Source organism: Emydura macquarii, unplaced genomic scaffold (assembly GCF_026122565.2).
Source record: "Emydura macquarii macquarii isolate MOO-44397 ecotype Brisbane River unplaced genomic scaffold, CSIRO-AGI_Emac_v2 contig_2636, whole genome shotgun sequence".
Lineage (NCBI taxonomy): Eukaryota > Metazoa > Chordata > Testudines > Chelidae > Emydura > Emydura macquarii.
Window position 1 is genome coordinate 11539977 of NW_027132773.1, and position 13683 is coordinate 11553659.

Consider the following 13683-nt stretch of genomic DNA (forward strand, 5'->3'; position numbering starts at 1 on the left):
GGCACACTGCTGACTCATATCCAGCTTCTTATCCACTGTAACCCACAGGTCCTTTTCTGCAGAACTGCTGCCTAGCTCGTCGGTCCCCAGTCTGTAGCTGTGCATGGGATTCTTCCGTCCTAAGTGCAGGACCCTGCACTTATCCTTGTTGAACCTCATCCGATTTCTTTTGGCCCAATCCTCCAGTTTGTTTAGGTCCTTCTGTATCCTATCCCTACCTTCCAGGGTATCTACCACTCCCCCTAGCTTAGTGTCATCTGCAAACTTGCTGAGAGTGCAATCTACCCCATCCTCTAGTAAACCCCCAGTAAAGTCCGATAAATGCCAGAAATCCCCTTCCTACCCCCCCTGTCCCCCAATGTAAAAGGACAGAACTGCTAAGGGGGGGGGAGGGGAACTCACCAGATGTGCCTTCCCCGGGATCATTACTGCTGTCGTGCGTGCTGCTAGACTGCTCTGGGGTCAGGAATAGGTCCTGACTTTCAGGGAGAAAGGACACCCTGCTCTCCTGCATCCTGCTCTCCTCAGCCTCCTCCTCATCCATGGAGTCCTCATCATTGTCCCTGGACTGTGATCTAGCGGAGGTATCAATGCTGCGGGGCAGCACCAAGGTGGGATCGCCACCGAGAATTGTATGCATCTCATCGTAGAAGTGGCATGTTTTGGGCGAGGAGCCAGAATGGTTGTTAGTTTCCCTGGCTTTCTGATATGACTGACACAGCTCCTCGATCTTCACGTGGCATTGCCACGCATCCCTCTTGTGTCCCTTCTCCAACATGCCCTGGGATATCTTCCCATAAATGTCCAGATTTCTTTTGCTGGCTCTGAGCTGAGCCAGAACGGACTCTTCGCCCCACAGACGATGAGATCTGAGACCTTTGGTTGACTCCATACTGGAGCGCGTTTGGGCTTTGTATTAGCCATGAGGAGTACAGCAACAAAGCTCTCTCCACGCTGGCAGCACAGGAAATGAAATTCAAATTTTCCCGGGGCTTAAGGGGAGGGGACATTTCCGGGTAGCGTCACCACTGAGCAGCACAGCGCGACTGTCCAAAGCGGTCAAAACGGGGCATTGTGGGATACCTCCCAGGGGCCAATAAAGTTGATTTAAGTGAAGTTGTGTCTACATGGACACTAAATCGAACCAATAAATTTGAATTAGGCGCTACGCCACTTGCAGAGGTGGTCTTATAAAGTTGAATTTTGCCACGACTTAAGTCGACTTAACAGTAGTGCCAGTGGAGACGCAGGTGTTCGGAGATGGACGTAAGTGACTTTACGTCGACCTCCGTCGCCAGTGTAGACCAGGCCTTCGTTCCTGTATGCCTTACAAAAATGGTTACAATGGACAAGATGGGAAGAGAGCAACTTATCACAAAAGAGAATAGATTGCTCTATGAATGATGCCATTTAAAAACCAAACAAAGAACTCTGGCACTCACTGATAAAGTTACAGGTTTTCAAACATTTCACAAAACTTTAAGAAGGGGAGCTGCCATTTCTCAGACAAGCTGTTAAAGGACAATGGTCCAGCTTGTTCTAAGTAATTAACATTATATCTGATCTCTTAATAAGTTAAAATATTTGTATAAAATGCTAACTGTATTTGCTTTCCAGCTGGAACATAGTAGAATATCATAGCTTGACCACTTCAAATCCAGAGGTGTCTTAAGGACATTAGAATAAACTTCTGGACATTGACAGAATTAGAAGACAAAGCTAGAAAAGTAATAATAAATTTCACTTACCAGACAAGCCAGTCTGTCAAGCAGTGAACCATTGGGCATGTATTCATAAACCAGACAGGGCTGATCACCATCACCCGAGAAACCAATCAGTTCTACTAAGTTCTCATGTTGACACCTGTGGCAAAGAGAAACCTTAATAATTACTTCTACAATAAAGCTTAGCATAATTACAAAGCATTCTAGGAATCCAGTTCATAGTTTGCCTAAATGCAAAGTGTTTTAGAAATACATGACATTAGCTAACAGCCCACAAACCTGCAATGGCACTACTAAACTGTGTAGAGGTAATCATCAGCCAAAAATCTTTATCGTGAGCAGAAAAGATCCACATTAGCTTTGTTAATGTTTTCACTTAACATTAACAGTTTCCAAATTATTCCATGCAAAACTACAACAAGGAAATCCTAAAGCAGCATGCTAACAAGGATAACGCTGCAAACGTAGGTATTCTATAGCTACATTTATGAAAAAGTTGCATGACTTAGTACCTACTTTGCCATTATTTTTATTTCTTGATCAAATTGCTGTTTCAGATCTTGAATGCTTACATCGACCATCTACAAAGAAAATATTAGTTCTCCATTAATTTTATAGGTGAGATTACATACAAAACAGGTTTATTGTAAATCTTACCTGGGGATTCCTCTTTTTGTAAACCATAAACAATTGATTTGAAGCAGTTGGCAGTACAATATGTACTATGGAACATCCTTATCACATGTCTTCGCTGACCCAGAAAGTCAGTACTGATTCATATGCAAATGGTTACCCTCACAGACCAAAAACCTTTCCCCTCTTGCCCCAACCTGCAACCAACATCATCCTGCAGAAAGCGATGGGCAGCCCCACCCATGCCCACATGCTTGCAAGGGAATTTCCTATTTGCCACTGCATTGGTCATTGCATTTGTCAAGTCCTATCTAACAGAATGTTTTCCTCCTGTATTCATGCCAATGGAGAGGAAGGTTGGTCTTGCGGCTAAAGCACAAGACTGAGAATCAAGAGATCTGGGCCAAGATTTAAGAAGAAAAAAAAATCAGATGCTCCTAAATCCATGTTTAAGCACCTAAGCTGAGCAGCTGTTAAAGTCAATGGAAGTTAGTTGGTGCTCAGCACTTGGGTATGGGGGGGGAAGTCAGGCCACTTCCTTAGCCCACATTTAGGCACATATTTTAAAGTTGTGGAACTGGATCCTATTCCTGGCACTGCCACAGACTTCTTTTGTGACCTTACAGAGTCAGAGTTTAAGGCCAGAAGGGATCATCAAATCCTCTAGTCTGACCTCCTACACATCAGGTCACTAAACCCCATCCAGTTATCCCTGTATTGAGCCCAACTAAAACATTACAGCACTCAGGAAATTAAACTATTATGTAGCACAGCCAGAGAATAGGAGGGACTGAATGAACTAATGCCAGAAGTCCCTTCAATGGCAGAGAATTGATTTGGTAAAATATACCCAGTGATATACCCAATGATCCTAACAACCAACCTCTATCTATGCTACAGCAAAAAACCCACAGCCTCTGCCAATCTGATCTGGTGGAAAATTCCTTCCCAACCCCAAAAATAGCTATCAGTTTGATCCTGAGCACGACACATCAGCCAAGCATCTGAGAAAGAATTCTCTGTACTGCCTTGGAGCACCAGCCCACCCCATACCATACCCCATATCCAGCTGGGGCCATTTTTTATGTTTAAGAGGAAGAAGAGAAGAAAACCCAGAATACAATGGGAAGAGGAGTAACCTTCCCGACCCCTGCAGGTGACCAGCTGAAGCCCTGAAGCATAAGATTTAGGGAACATAAAACATAGGACTGGAAGGAACCCCATGTACCACTGAGCTCAGTCCCCTACCCCTGCAGTCAAGCCCATCATATAATCCCACTCTTAAATGTATTAAGCTCTATCTTAAAACTAGTTAGGTTGTTTGCCCTCACTAGTAATATTAGGAGGCTATTCTAGAACCTTACTCCTCTGATGGTTAGAAAACCTTCTAATTTCCAGCCTAAATGTATTTATAGCCAGTTTATACCAATTGTTCTTGAGACAACTTTTTCCTGTAAGTTAAATACCTTTTCTTCCTCCCTGGTTTTTACCCCCTTGACTAAATAACTTGGCTTCTCTGCAACAGGGACCTTTCTCAGGGGGTCAGTGAAGGGTGTTCTCTCCATTTCTCCCTTGCAGCTGGTTACAGTGTAGCCTTTATAAAATAAAATTCTGCCACTACTTGTGATGGAATCATTGGCACTAGATAGTTATTCTTTATCACTGTTACACAGTATTCTCTTGTTATTGGAAATGCTGATTAGAATGACAAAATTTCCCTAGTGTCTTCCACACAGAACTTGCAACTGTCCCCTTAGTAACAAAAAAAAGTAATGATGTAGAATTCTCTCCCCCTTAAATTGTCAAATCTTCCCTAGCCAAGAGGGTGGTCTTGGTACTGAGTCTCAAGGGCTTGGAATAAAAAGCAGCAGTAAAACATTAGGATAATATGAGAACTCTTAAATGGCTGTAGAAAGATGCTTATCCCCTTGTATGTGAATGTTTGCTGACAGATCAGTTTTACTGTATGTGTTAGTAAACTAAACGACGAGAGCTTGCTTCTGCAGCCCTTTCCCCTGCAGATGGTACCAGTGAAATCAAAGGGACCACTCAGGTTAGAAAGAGCTACAAGTCTGTGCCCTTGGAAAGAGAAATCTGGGCTCCTACACAAAATTCTGGCAGCTGAACTTTAACTTAGGATATTTGCTTCAGCGTTTTAAAATGTAGCAGCACAAAAATACAGATAAAAGCTTATCTTTTTCACTTCCGATTTCAGACAAGCTACATTCCCCTCCCGAAATAAACACGTTAGTTTCACTGTCCCTCTGAACACCCAGGAATGACAATGTCAATTACTTTAAACAAGCAAAAAACACAGAAGGTATGTAATAAACAATGTTTTTCAAGAATTGGAAAGGTTCTCCCCTTAGTAATTCTATCCTTCCCCATCTGGAAAACATTAGTTTTTTACTGTGTGGTTTTTAATGGAACTTGAAAATGAGATATCACAGCGTTACTATTCTTGATTATACGATAAATGGATCTAGGATGTCAGCATAGCAGCTAGCTCACCTGTTTGTCCTCTAATTGCAATACTGTGCTTTATATTTACAAAAGTAAATATTTATACTTAACCAGCAAGTTTATAATAGGTAAATGTCAAAATATTAATGGAATGTATATTTAGCTTGTGGGATCATTCAGCCAGTAATGAGGTAAAGAGCTTTAAAAACAAAGACCAGACTTACCTGAAGCACAGAACCACAGAAATCAGAATGGGAAAGACCTACAAAATCATTGCTCCAACTTGCCAGTATTGAATTGTCCCTTACAATAGTTTATTTAGACTAGAGTTATTTAGAAAAACTTTTTAAAATGGAGCTTCCATGTCTAACCTTGGAAGCACCTAAGTTGAATGAGGGTAAAGTTACAGAGACTACCCATTCTGAGACTTGAGAGCACAAAATAATCACAAGACCAGGAAAAAAATTCACTTCTACAATTCATCTCTGTCAGTGGCATAGTATTGCATCATCTGGTGTGCCATAGTAGATGAGTGAAGTTATGAAATCCTCTGAAACATCTGGTATCGGCCCCCTTAGGAGACAGACATCTCACTAGATGAGCCATTAAGGTCTTACAGAGGTTTTGCTATATTACTAAAAGTCCAAACCGGTGACTAACATTTTGATGAAAGAATAATGCATTTTTAAGAGTTAAAATCTGAGAAAAAGATTCTCATTCAAGCTTTCAGTGATGTCAAATTCTGGAATATTCCTGTCACTTATAAAAAATACTGCATGTGTCCACTTAAAATACAAACTAGTTACACCATAAAGCATATGGTGCTCATATAAAAAACACTTATGAAAACTTACAGCAGCAAGTTTCTTCACTGCCACAATTTTGCCATCGATGTAGCCCTTGTACACAACTCCAAAGCCTCCTTCTCCCAGTTTATTACCTCCAGCTGATATAGGTCGTTCATCAAAGTTGTTGGTAACATTTTTCAACTCGTGGAACCAAAAGCTGTGGAAACCTGAAACGAAGGAACATTTCACATTTAGGATGGAACTGAAATGTCAATTTCACTTTCAAGAACATGTGTGTGAAGAGGCTCTCTTTAAACAATAGATTTCCCAGAGTATAAATAATTGCACTGCGGATCTTTAATTCTGGATTCATTGAGTTTTAAGCCAGAATTGCTCTCTCTGAGTAGACACCAGAGAGCAAGAAAAGAAAAGAAATTACAAGTGAGTTACCTATTCTTTGATAACTTTGTTCACTACTTGCAGATAATTCGAGTACAAATATCTTCCAGTTCCTGGTGTGGGAGAAACCAGATGTACAGTGAATTCAGCTTTAATTTTAGAGCTCAGGAAACCAAAGTGTAGCCCATGGAGCAAGTACTGCAACAGTCCAACCTCATCACTAATATTGATATAAAGCATGTTCAAATTAGAAGCTTCCATATCCAATACTCCACCTCAGGGACCTTGTTAATATCAAGATGGAGCATGCATACTGAAAGTTTGATGACAACAGGCCAAAATCCCTTTGTGCAGGCAGCACAAAAACTGGACAGAGGGTAGGAGGCTTCTTACAGAGACTTGCAAAATCTGGCCCCTTGGTTGCTATATGTTCTTTTCACTTCTTGAATTTGGCTCAAGGATATGTGTGATGATGGAAGCCAGCAGCTGACGCTGCATTGAATTCTACCTAAATGCATACCTGTGTCACTAAGTTGCAGACTGTCGTTCTCTTGACGTAAGCAGGAAGAAGCACTATTCTGAGTTAAAAGAGGTGTTACAGATGTTACTTGATTTTCCTGTATAGGCACTTGATTTTCACAGATAAGCATAGTTTCTTGTGAAGGAAGAAGCACTGTAATATCATCTGCCACCCTAACAGCATCTGCGAATAAAATTTAAAATATATTTAAGAGTATTAGGAAATAGAAAATGATAGGTTACATAGCATCAGCGTTTAATGAAGGCTGATGGATATCTAAGGTTCACTAAATGCGACATGTTCTGTATGTGTCTAAAATTTAAGAAAGTATATCACTTGTAAGATACTAAAGAATTCCTCTTAATCTTTGCAATTAAAAAAATAACTAAGGAGAGATGTAACGCCCTTCACTTATCATTTAAACAAGCTATTCGTTTAATTTCTTTTAAATAGAGAGCTACTGTGAAGTTACAAAAATGTGTATAAATGGACAATGCAATGTATACATACTGTGGAGAACAGTATTACCTGGAAGCAAAAGGCTAGCTGGGGCTAGGAACTGATTCCTGGTCAATAGCTCCACAAGATCACCCACTGTACAGTTTGATGTTCCCCAGTCATAGAGTAATTCACAGGTGGGGCTCTTTCCCATCTTTATTAGCCCTTCAAATCTCCTTAAAAGGCAAATTAAAACCAAATTATTTTTTTAAATAAGAAGTGACCTGCAAAGACCATGAGGGTGTGGGGGGAGGGTGGGAAGGGAGGAAGGTGATAGGTTTGCACCCTTTCTGTGTTTGTTCATAGCATGAGCAGGAGGCCTGAAAAGTTAAAAAAAATATTAACAAGCTTCCTTCTGTTTATTCCTAATATTTCAATGGTAGAAAAACAAATCTTTTTGTTTTGTTTGCTAAAGGGCCCTGCTGGAAGACCCAGGTAAGTGAACTGGGAGCCCTCTCAGCCTTCAACTGAAGAGGTGTGGGTGTTCAATATTTAGCAAAGAGAACTTTTCTTCCACCTGTTTCTTAGGTGTTTGACTTAAGAAGGTGTTAAGAAATTTTAAGACAGCTTGAATAAACCCCTCAGGTAGGTTTCACTTCCTTGATATTCATCATATCATACATACAGGTTTGTGCAATAAAAGTCAACGTTCTGAGAATAAAATACTCTATTTCAAGTATGGGAGTGCTTGGGTGGGGGAGCAGGGGGAAGGGGTAAAGGGAAAGTGATACAATGGAAAGGAGGGTATGGGAAAGCACAACGCAGATAAGCAGCATGTTACTGTGGGTCATTAATGAAACAGGTTTTCAAAGCTTCCCAGAGATGCAGTACTCCTCACTAGACTCGTCTTATTGCCCAGGTATCTGGCTGCTCAAAATTAGCAGTCTATCTGCTCCATGCCCCACACCTGCAGAAATGTCTCTCTGTGACGTTCACCCCCTGCAATCTGGACTGGTGGGTAGCTGTGTCACCCCAATTCTTCACTCCTGAGCCCCGACATAGCCCGCTTTGCTGTGTGAACCACTCACTCCTGGGTCAGCCCAAGCCCAGCCTCCTGCGTGTAATCAGTCCCTCACTTAGTTAAGGAGTGCTTTAACCAACCACTCATGGGATAGACCCCCAGCAAACACCCCCATCCAAGATGCAACCCCGCGAATTGCCATCTTGCAGGGTACAGTGCTGCACACTGCAAGTTCATTTACACTCGTCCATCAATTTATCAAAGAAATTGATATGCACCAGCTCTGTCACTCTAAGTGAGGTCTCTGCACACACGCAATCCACATGCACAGTTTTAGATAAAAACAAACAAATAAGTTTATTGACTACAGCTCAATTTTAAGCAAACCTAAGTCATTATTAATAAGTCAAGGAGTTAATCACAATTAACTAAAAGATAACTTGCATCTGAACCTAAGATTAATATGCCAGTCTGTATTCAGCTTACCACACAGGCTGGTTGCGATGCTTCTTGTAACCAGGCCCCCCTCCCTGTGGGTAGATTCTCAGTCTTTGGTGTTGCTTAGAAGATGGATTCCAGGGGAGAGCCACGAGACAAAGACACCTCAGCTTTCTACAACTTTCCCCAACACCCTCTGGGGTCAGGTGATCAGCCCTGTCCGGCCATGGGCATGATTTCTCCTGCTTGAGCCAAAGTGCTCACAGGTGCTTAGGCCAGTCCACTGTTCCTGTATGCATGCCTCTGCTGGGTGTGGAAACACAGCCTTGTGTTCGTCTCTATTCAAACCATGTGAGACACACATTTGGGGATATGACACAGCAGAGTTTCGTATCTGTACACATGTATGACATTGCAGGAAACATGCTACCATAACAATAATGTTCAGAATGCCATAAACATTCCAAAAACACCTTACATGGCATAATTTACATCAGACAACACACAGTTACAGTGTAAGGGTGAACATGAATGATATACAAATCACACCATAAGGGTGTACATGGGGTACAGCATGTCACACTCTCCCTTTGCCTCACAGATATTATGGAGCACACAGCAGGCATCAATAACAATGGGGATATTGCTTTCACTGAGGTCTAACTCAGTAAGCAAACTGTGCCAGCGACCCTTTAAACGACCAAAGGCACATTCCACCACCATTCTGCACTTGCTCAGCCTATTGTTGAACAGCTCCTTAGTGCTGTCCAAATGTCTGGTGTCTGGCTTCATGAGCCATGGAAGCATGGCTGGGTCTCACTGGTTCACTACTGGCATTTCAACGTCATCAACGGTTATTTTGTGATCCCGAAAGAAAGTCCCTGCTTGCAGCTTTCTGAACAGACCTGTGTTCTTAAAGATGTGCGCACCATACACCTTTCCTGACCATCCCACATTGATGTCTGTGAAATGCGCCCCTGTGATCCACCAGCACTTGCAACACCATTGAAAAATATTCCTTTCTGTTTATGTACTCTTTGGCAAGGTGATCTGGTGCCAATATAGGGATACGCGTGCCATCTATTGCCCCACCGCAGTTAGAGAACCCCATTGCAGCAAAACCATCCACTATGTCCTGCACATTGCCCAGAGTCACTACCCTTCTTAGCAGAAGTCAATTAATGGCCCGGTATACTTGGATCACAACTCCTACGGTGGATTTACTAATTCCAAATTGATTCCCCACTGACCAGTAGCAGTCTGGTATTGCAAGCTTCCATACAGCGATCGCCACTTGCTTCTCTACCGTCAGAGCAGATCTCATTTTATTGTTGCTGCGCTTCAGGGCAGGGGAAAGCTCTGCACACAGCAGAGTGGATAAAAAGCAATGATTTAAAAAAAAAAATTTTTTTTTTAATCGTTTTTTTAATTTTTTTTAAAAATCATCAACATACTAAATTTGTCTCATTTAAAAAAATAACAGTTACAATTAAATCTCATCACAAACATGCTAAGCCTACACTTACAATCTCATAAAAATGAATTAATGGCTCTAGTCTGTCCAGCCTAACTACCAGCTCTTGCTTCTTGAAAGTTCTCGGCTTTCAGTTTCTGTTTCTCAGCAGACTAAAGCAACAGTTCTCAAATGCGGCCACCTGCATCCACCGTGGCTGCATGTGGTCACCGGGGGATTTCTGTGTGGCCATGAGCAGCTGGGGAGGGAGGAGTAAGGATCCATCTGGCCCAGTCAGGTTTCACCTGATCACAAGCCGGGACTTATTGGGAGCAGCCCCTGCAGGGTGAATAACCCCTGGCCCTTGGCTCCCAGAAGCACTTTCCACTGCCAGACTGCAGCGCCAAGGTAACTGACATCTGCCTCGGGGTCCACACCCCTCCCTGCCAGCCACTGGCTGTCTGGCAGTGCCTGGGGCCCCGACTCCCACCCCCTTCCCTCCCTGCCTTTCCAGCACCCACCCCCCCTTCATCCCTCTCTCCCTGCCAACCACTCGATTGCCTCCAGGGTCCTTGCATTTACCCACTCATCCCCCCTCCCGCCCCGTAACCATGCAAGTAACCCCCAGCTCCCTCCCTAAGCTGCAGTTCTTCCCCCTTCAAAGCAGCACCCTCCCTGCCTCCTGCCAGGTGGCTCAGGGCAGTTGCCGTACATGTAACCAGACTGGCTGCTCTGCAGGGAAGAACAAGTAACTCCCTCCAGCCACCTGACAGGAGCTGCAGTTCTTCATGAACCCCACTCACCTTTCTTACCTGAAAGGTGAGTGGGGCAAGTGAGGCAGCCTTTCCATTCAAAGAGCTCCTGAACGTTTGCTAATATTCAGATCCACACATTTGATGCATCAAAACCCAGAACTTATTATTTGGACATGTATATGTGCATATTTATTTGATTTTCCTAATGTTAACGGAGTATATTAGGAAAAATTGTCAATGCGGCCACCAGCAAGAGTTGGTGACTGCACTCGGAGGCCACCAAAAAAATTGTTGTGAGAACCACTGGACTAAAGTCAGATGCGCCAAGAAAGACACAGGCTGGATAGATAGGATTGTTGTTGTTGTTCTGTACTTATGTGGTGGTAAAGCTAGGAAAGCAAGGCAGAGGAGTTAGTTAAGACACTGTCATAAAGGCACAGAGAGAATATTTTCATCGTTTGGTATTATTCACTCAATGCTGCAAATGTGGCAAAGATGAGAAGATACTTAGAAGTAGAACTGGAAGGATGCTCCTTAATAACATATGGCTGCAGTGCCCATTTAATGCATCTTTTAGCCAAAGACTTAAGTACATCTTCTCCAGGAACAAAAGAAAATGTTGTGGAAGTCGCAAAATACTTCCATAACAATCATTTTGCTTCAGCTTCACTGAAGAGAGCAGGGGGATCCAAACTCATTCTCCCTCAAGATGTTCGATGGAATTCTGTGGTTGATTGTTTTGAACAATTTATTAAGAACTGGCCTATTCTCATAAAACTTTGTGAAGAAAACTGATAAAATAGATGGAAGTATCTCATCCAAAGTATCTAATTTTGGATTAAAGAGGAATGTAGATGATATGCTCGGTAGACTGAACCCTTATATCCATAGCCTTAAATATCTTCTAGCATTATTTTTAGGATAATTAAAAACTAAATATGATAAATCAAAATAAAAAGTTGATTTTAGTTTGTTCCTTACCAAGTAACAGCTATGAAATTCAGAAAGCCATTCAGGTTCATGTACAAGTTAAGAAAGGCCATACTGAGTCAGACCAATGGTCCTTCTAGCCCTGTATCCTGTCTTCTGACAGTGACTAGCACTAGGTACTTCAGAGAGAATGATTTCTGAGTGATCCATCCCCAGTCATCAATTCCCAGCTTCTGGCAGCTGGAGGTTTAGGAACACCTGAAGCACAGGGTTGCATCCCTGATCATCTTTGCTAATAGCCACTGATGGACCTATCCTCAATGAATAAGGATAAGATTTTGTCACAGATTCTCTGACATTTTCTGCTTCAGCCCCGCAGCTATCAGTCCTGTCCCCCCTGCAGCAGTCAGCTCCCCCCCCCCCTATTTTTAGTAAAAGTCACAGACAGGTCGTGGGCTTCCATGAATTTTTGTTTATTGCCCACGACCTCTCTATGACTTTTACTAAAAATAACCATCACAAAATCTTAACCTTATCCATGAACTTAACTGATTCTTCATTGAACCCAGTTATACTTTTGGTCTTCACAACAACCCATAGCAATGATTTCCATAGATTGACTGTGCACTGTGTGAAGAAGTACTTCCTTTGGTTTGTTTTAAACCTGTTGCCTATTAACTTCATTTGCTGACCCCTAGTTTTCTTGTGTTATGTAAAGGGATAAAGAACACTTCCCTATACACTTTCTCCAGACCATTCATGATTTTATTGACCTCGGTCTTATCCCCCTTAGTCATCTCTTTTCTAAGATGAATAGTCCCAGTCTTTTTTAATCTCTCCTCATATGGAAGTTATTACAAGTCACAGTAATGACGAAGAGACATTTACACTAAATACCTCAATTTGATTAAAAACAAAACTAGGACATTATGGTGATCTATTTTCTCATGACTTTTATACAATACCTTATGTGCATTTGGTTGTATCTGTTTTCACCAGAAGAGTCTTTTATATCTACTGCTAGCTTTTTCCATCCTTCTTGTGGATCAATGAAATCAGCCAGTTGCATCATGAGTTTATAGCCAATGCTGCGCACATATGTTGAAGGAGTTATGGATTTGCTCATCTTCGATTTCTAACAAATGCATTGCATCCTTTTAATACAGGTTCTTAATTAAAACTACAATTGACATAAGGCATAAGATTCACTGTTGTCACATTTTAATTCACTTGTTTTTAATCACATCACCACCTGCTTTCATTCTATTAATTCTTGCTACTACTCTTTCCCCCCTTTCTTCCACTTCCCACATTTTAACATGGATATTATGGTACTAGAAGTCAACTAGGCCAAAGCTCCACTGAGTTCGATGCTATATAAACATGCACAGTCCTCCATTTATGTCCATCTCTGCATCTCTCCTGCTCACATAGCTCACTTATTAGACATCCTCTCTCACTTCAGTTCCACACAGAGCTGTAACTAGGCATTTTAGCCCCCAGGGCGAGCTAGCATATCAGTGCCCCCTGGTTTTTTCCATCGTTTTTCTGCCCCCTGCGGCTTTTCACCCTGTGCAGCTGCCCTACTCCCAGCCCTGTAACTCTCCCAATTGCCTCCTTTGGGATCTTGGGCAGATCATATGTTTGGGTGCCTCAGTTTTCCCTTATACAAAAGGGGAATAATGCTACTTACAGAGCGACGGCGGTGCCTTCACCCTGCCCTCACTTGGCCCTCGTGGGGCACTTCCTATGTGCCCGAACCAGCGGCAGGACAGAAACTGCGGCGGTCACGGATTTTGGCATCGGGCCTCCTGCGTGCCACAAACCGAGACGGGTCCCAAACTCGGCCGGGCAGAGTGTTTTTGGTCGCGACACCGGCCGCCGCCCGGGCCCGATCCTGCACCGCCCTCTTTCTACGTCCTGGGCGGGTGGCTGCCCCGCTCGCCCCGCCCCAGTTACAGCCTGGCCGGGTTGTGAGCATCGCGCCGCCTGCCCGCCAATAACACGTGTTAGAAGTTGTGCACACGCAGCTTTGCTAGCCATGTGACCCTACGGCTGCCCTGCCCTGCCCTGCCGCATCCCCCGCGTCTGCCCGCCCAGCCGGGCTCGCCGGGCTCGCTC

At 43.0% G+C, this 13683-nt stretch overlaps 1 protein-coding gene across 2 annotated transcripts in view; it reads right to left on the reverse strand.

The window, feature by feature from the left end:
• IRAK4 (interleukin 1 receptor associated kinase 4) overlaps positions 1–13683 on the reverse strand; it is a 30340-nt gene that overhangs the window by 16512 nt on the left and 145 nt on the right. The window contains exons 1-7 of one of the 2 annotated variants that reach the window (XM_067564177.1): positions 13256–13553; positions 12528–12697; positions 7056–7201; positions 6528–6710; positions 5675–5835; positions 2241–2305; positions 1749–1863 (exon numbers count right to left, since the gene is read on the reverse strand). In XM_067564177.1, coding sequence (XP_067420278.1) covers positions 1749–1863; positions 2241–2305; positions 5675–5835; positions 6528–6710; positions 7056–7201; positions 12528–12688 — 831 coding nt within the window. In that variant the 5' untranslated portion in view covers positions 12689–12697; positions 13256–13553. Of the gene's footprint in view, positions 1–1748; positions 1864–2240; positions 2306–5674; positions 5836–6527; positions 6711–7055; positions 7202–12527; positions 12698–13255; positions 13554–13683 lie in introns of those variants that run through there. The other variant, XM_067564176.1, reaches the window with a different exon arrangement.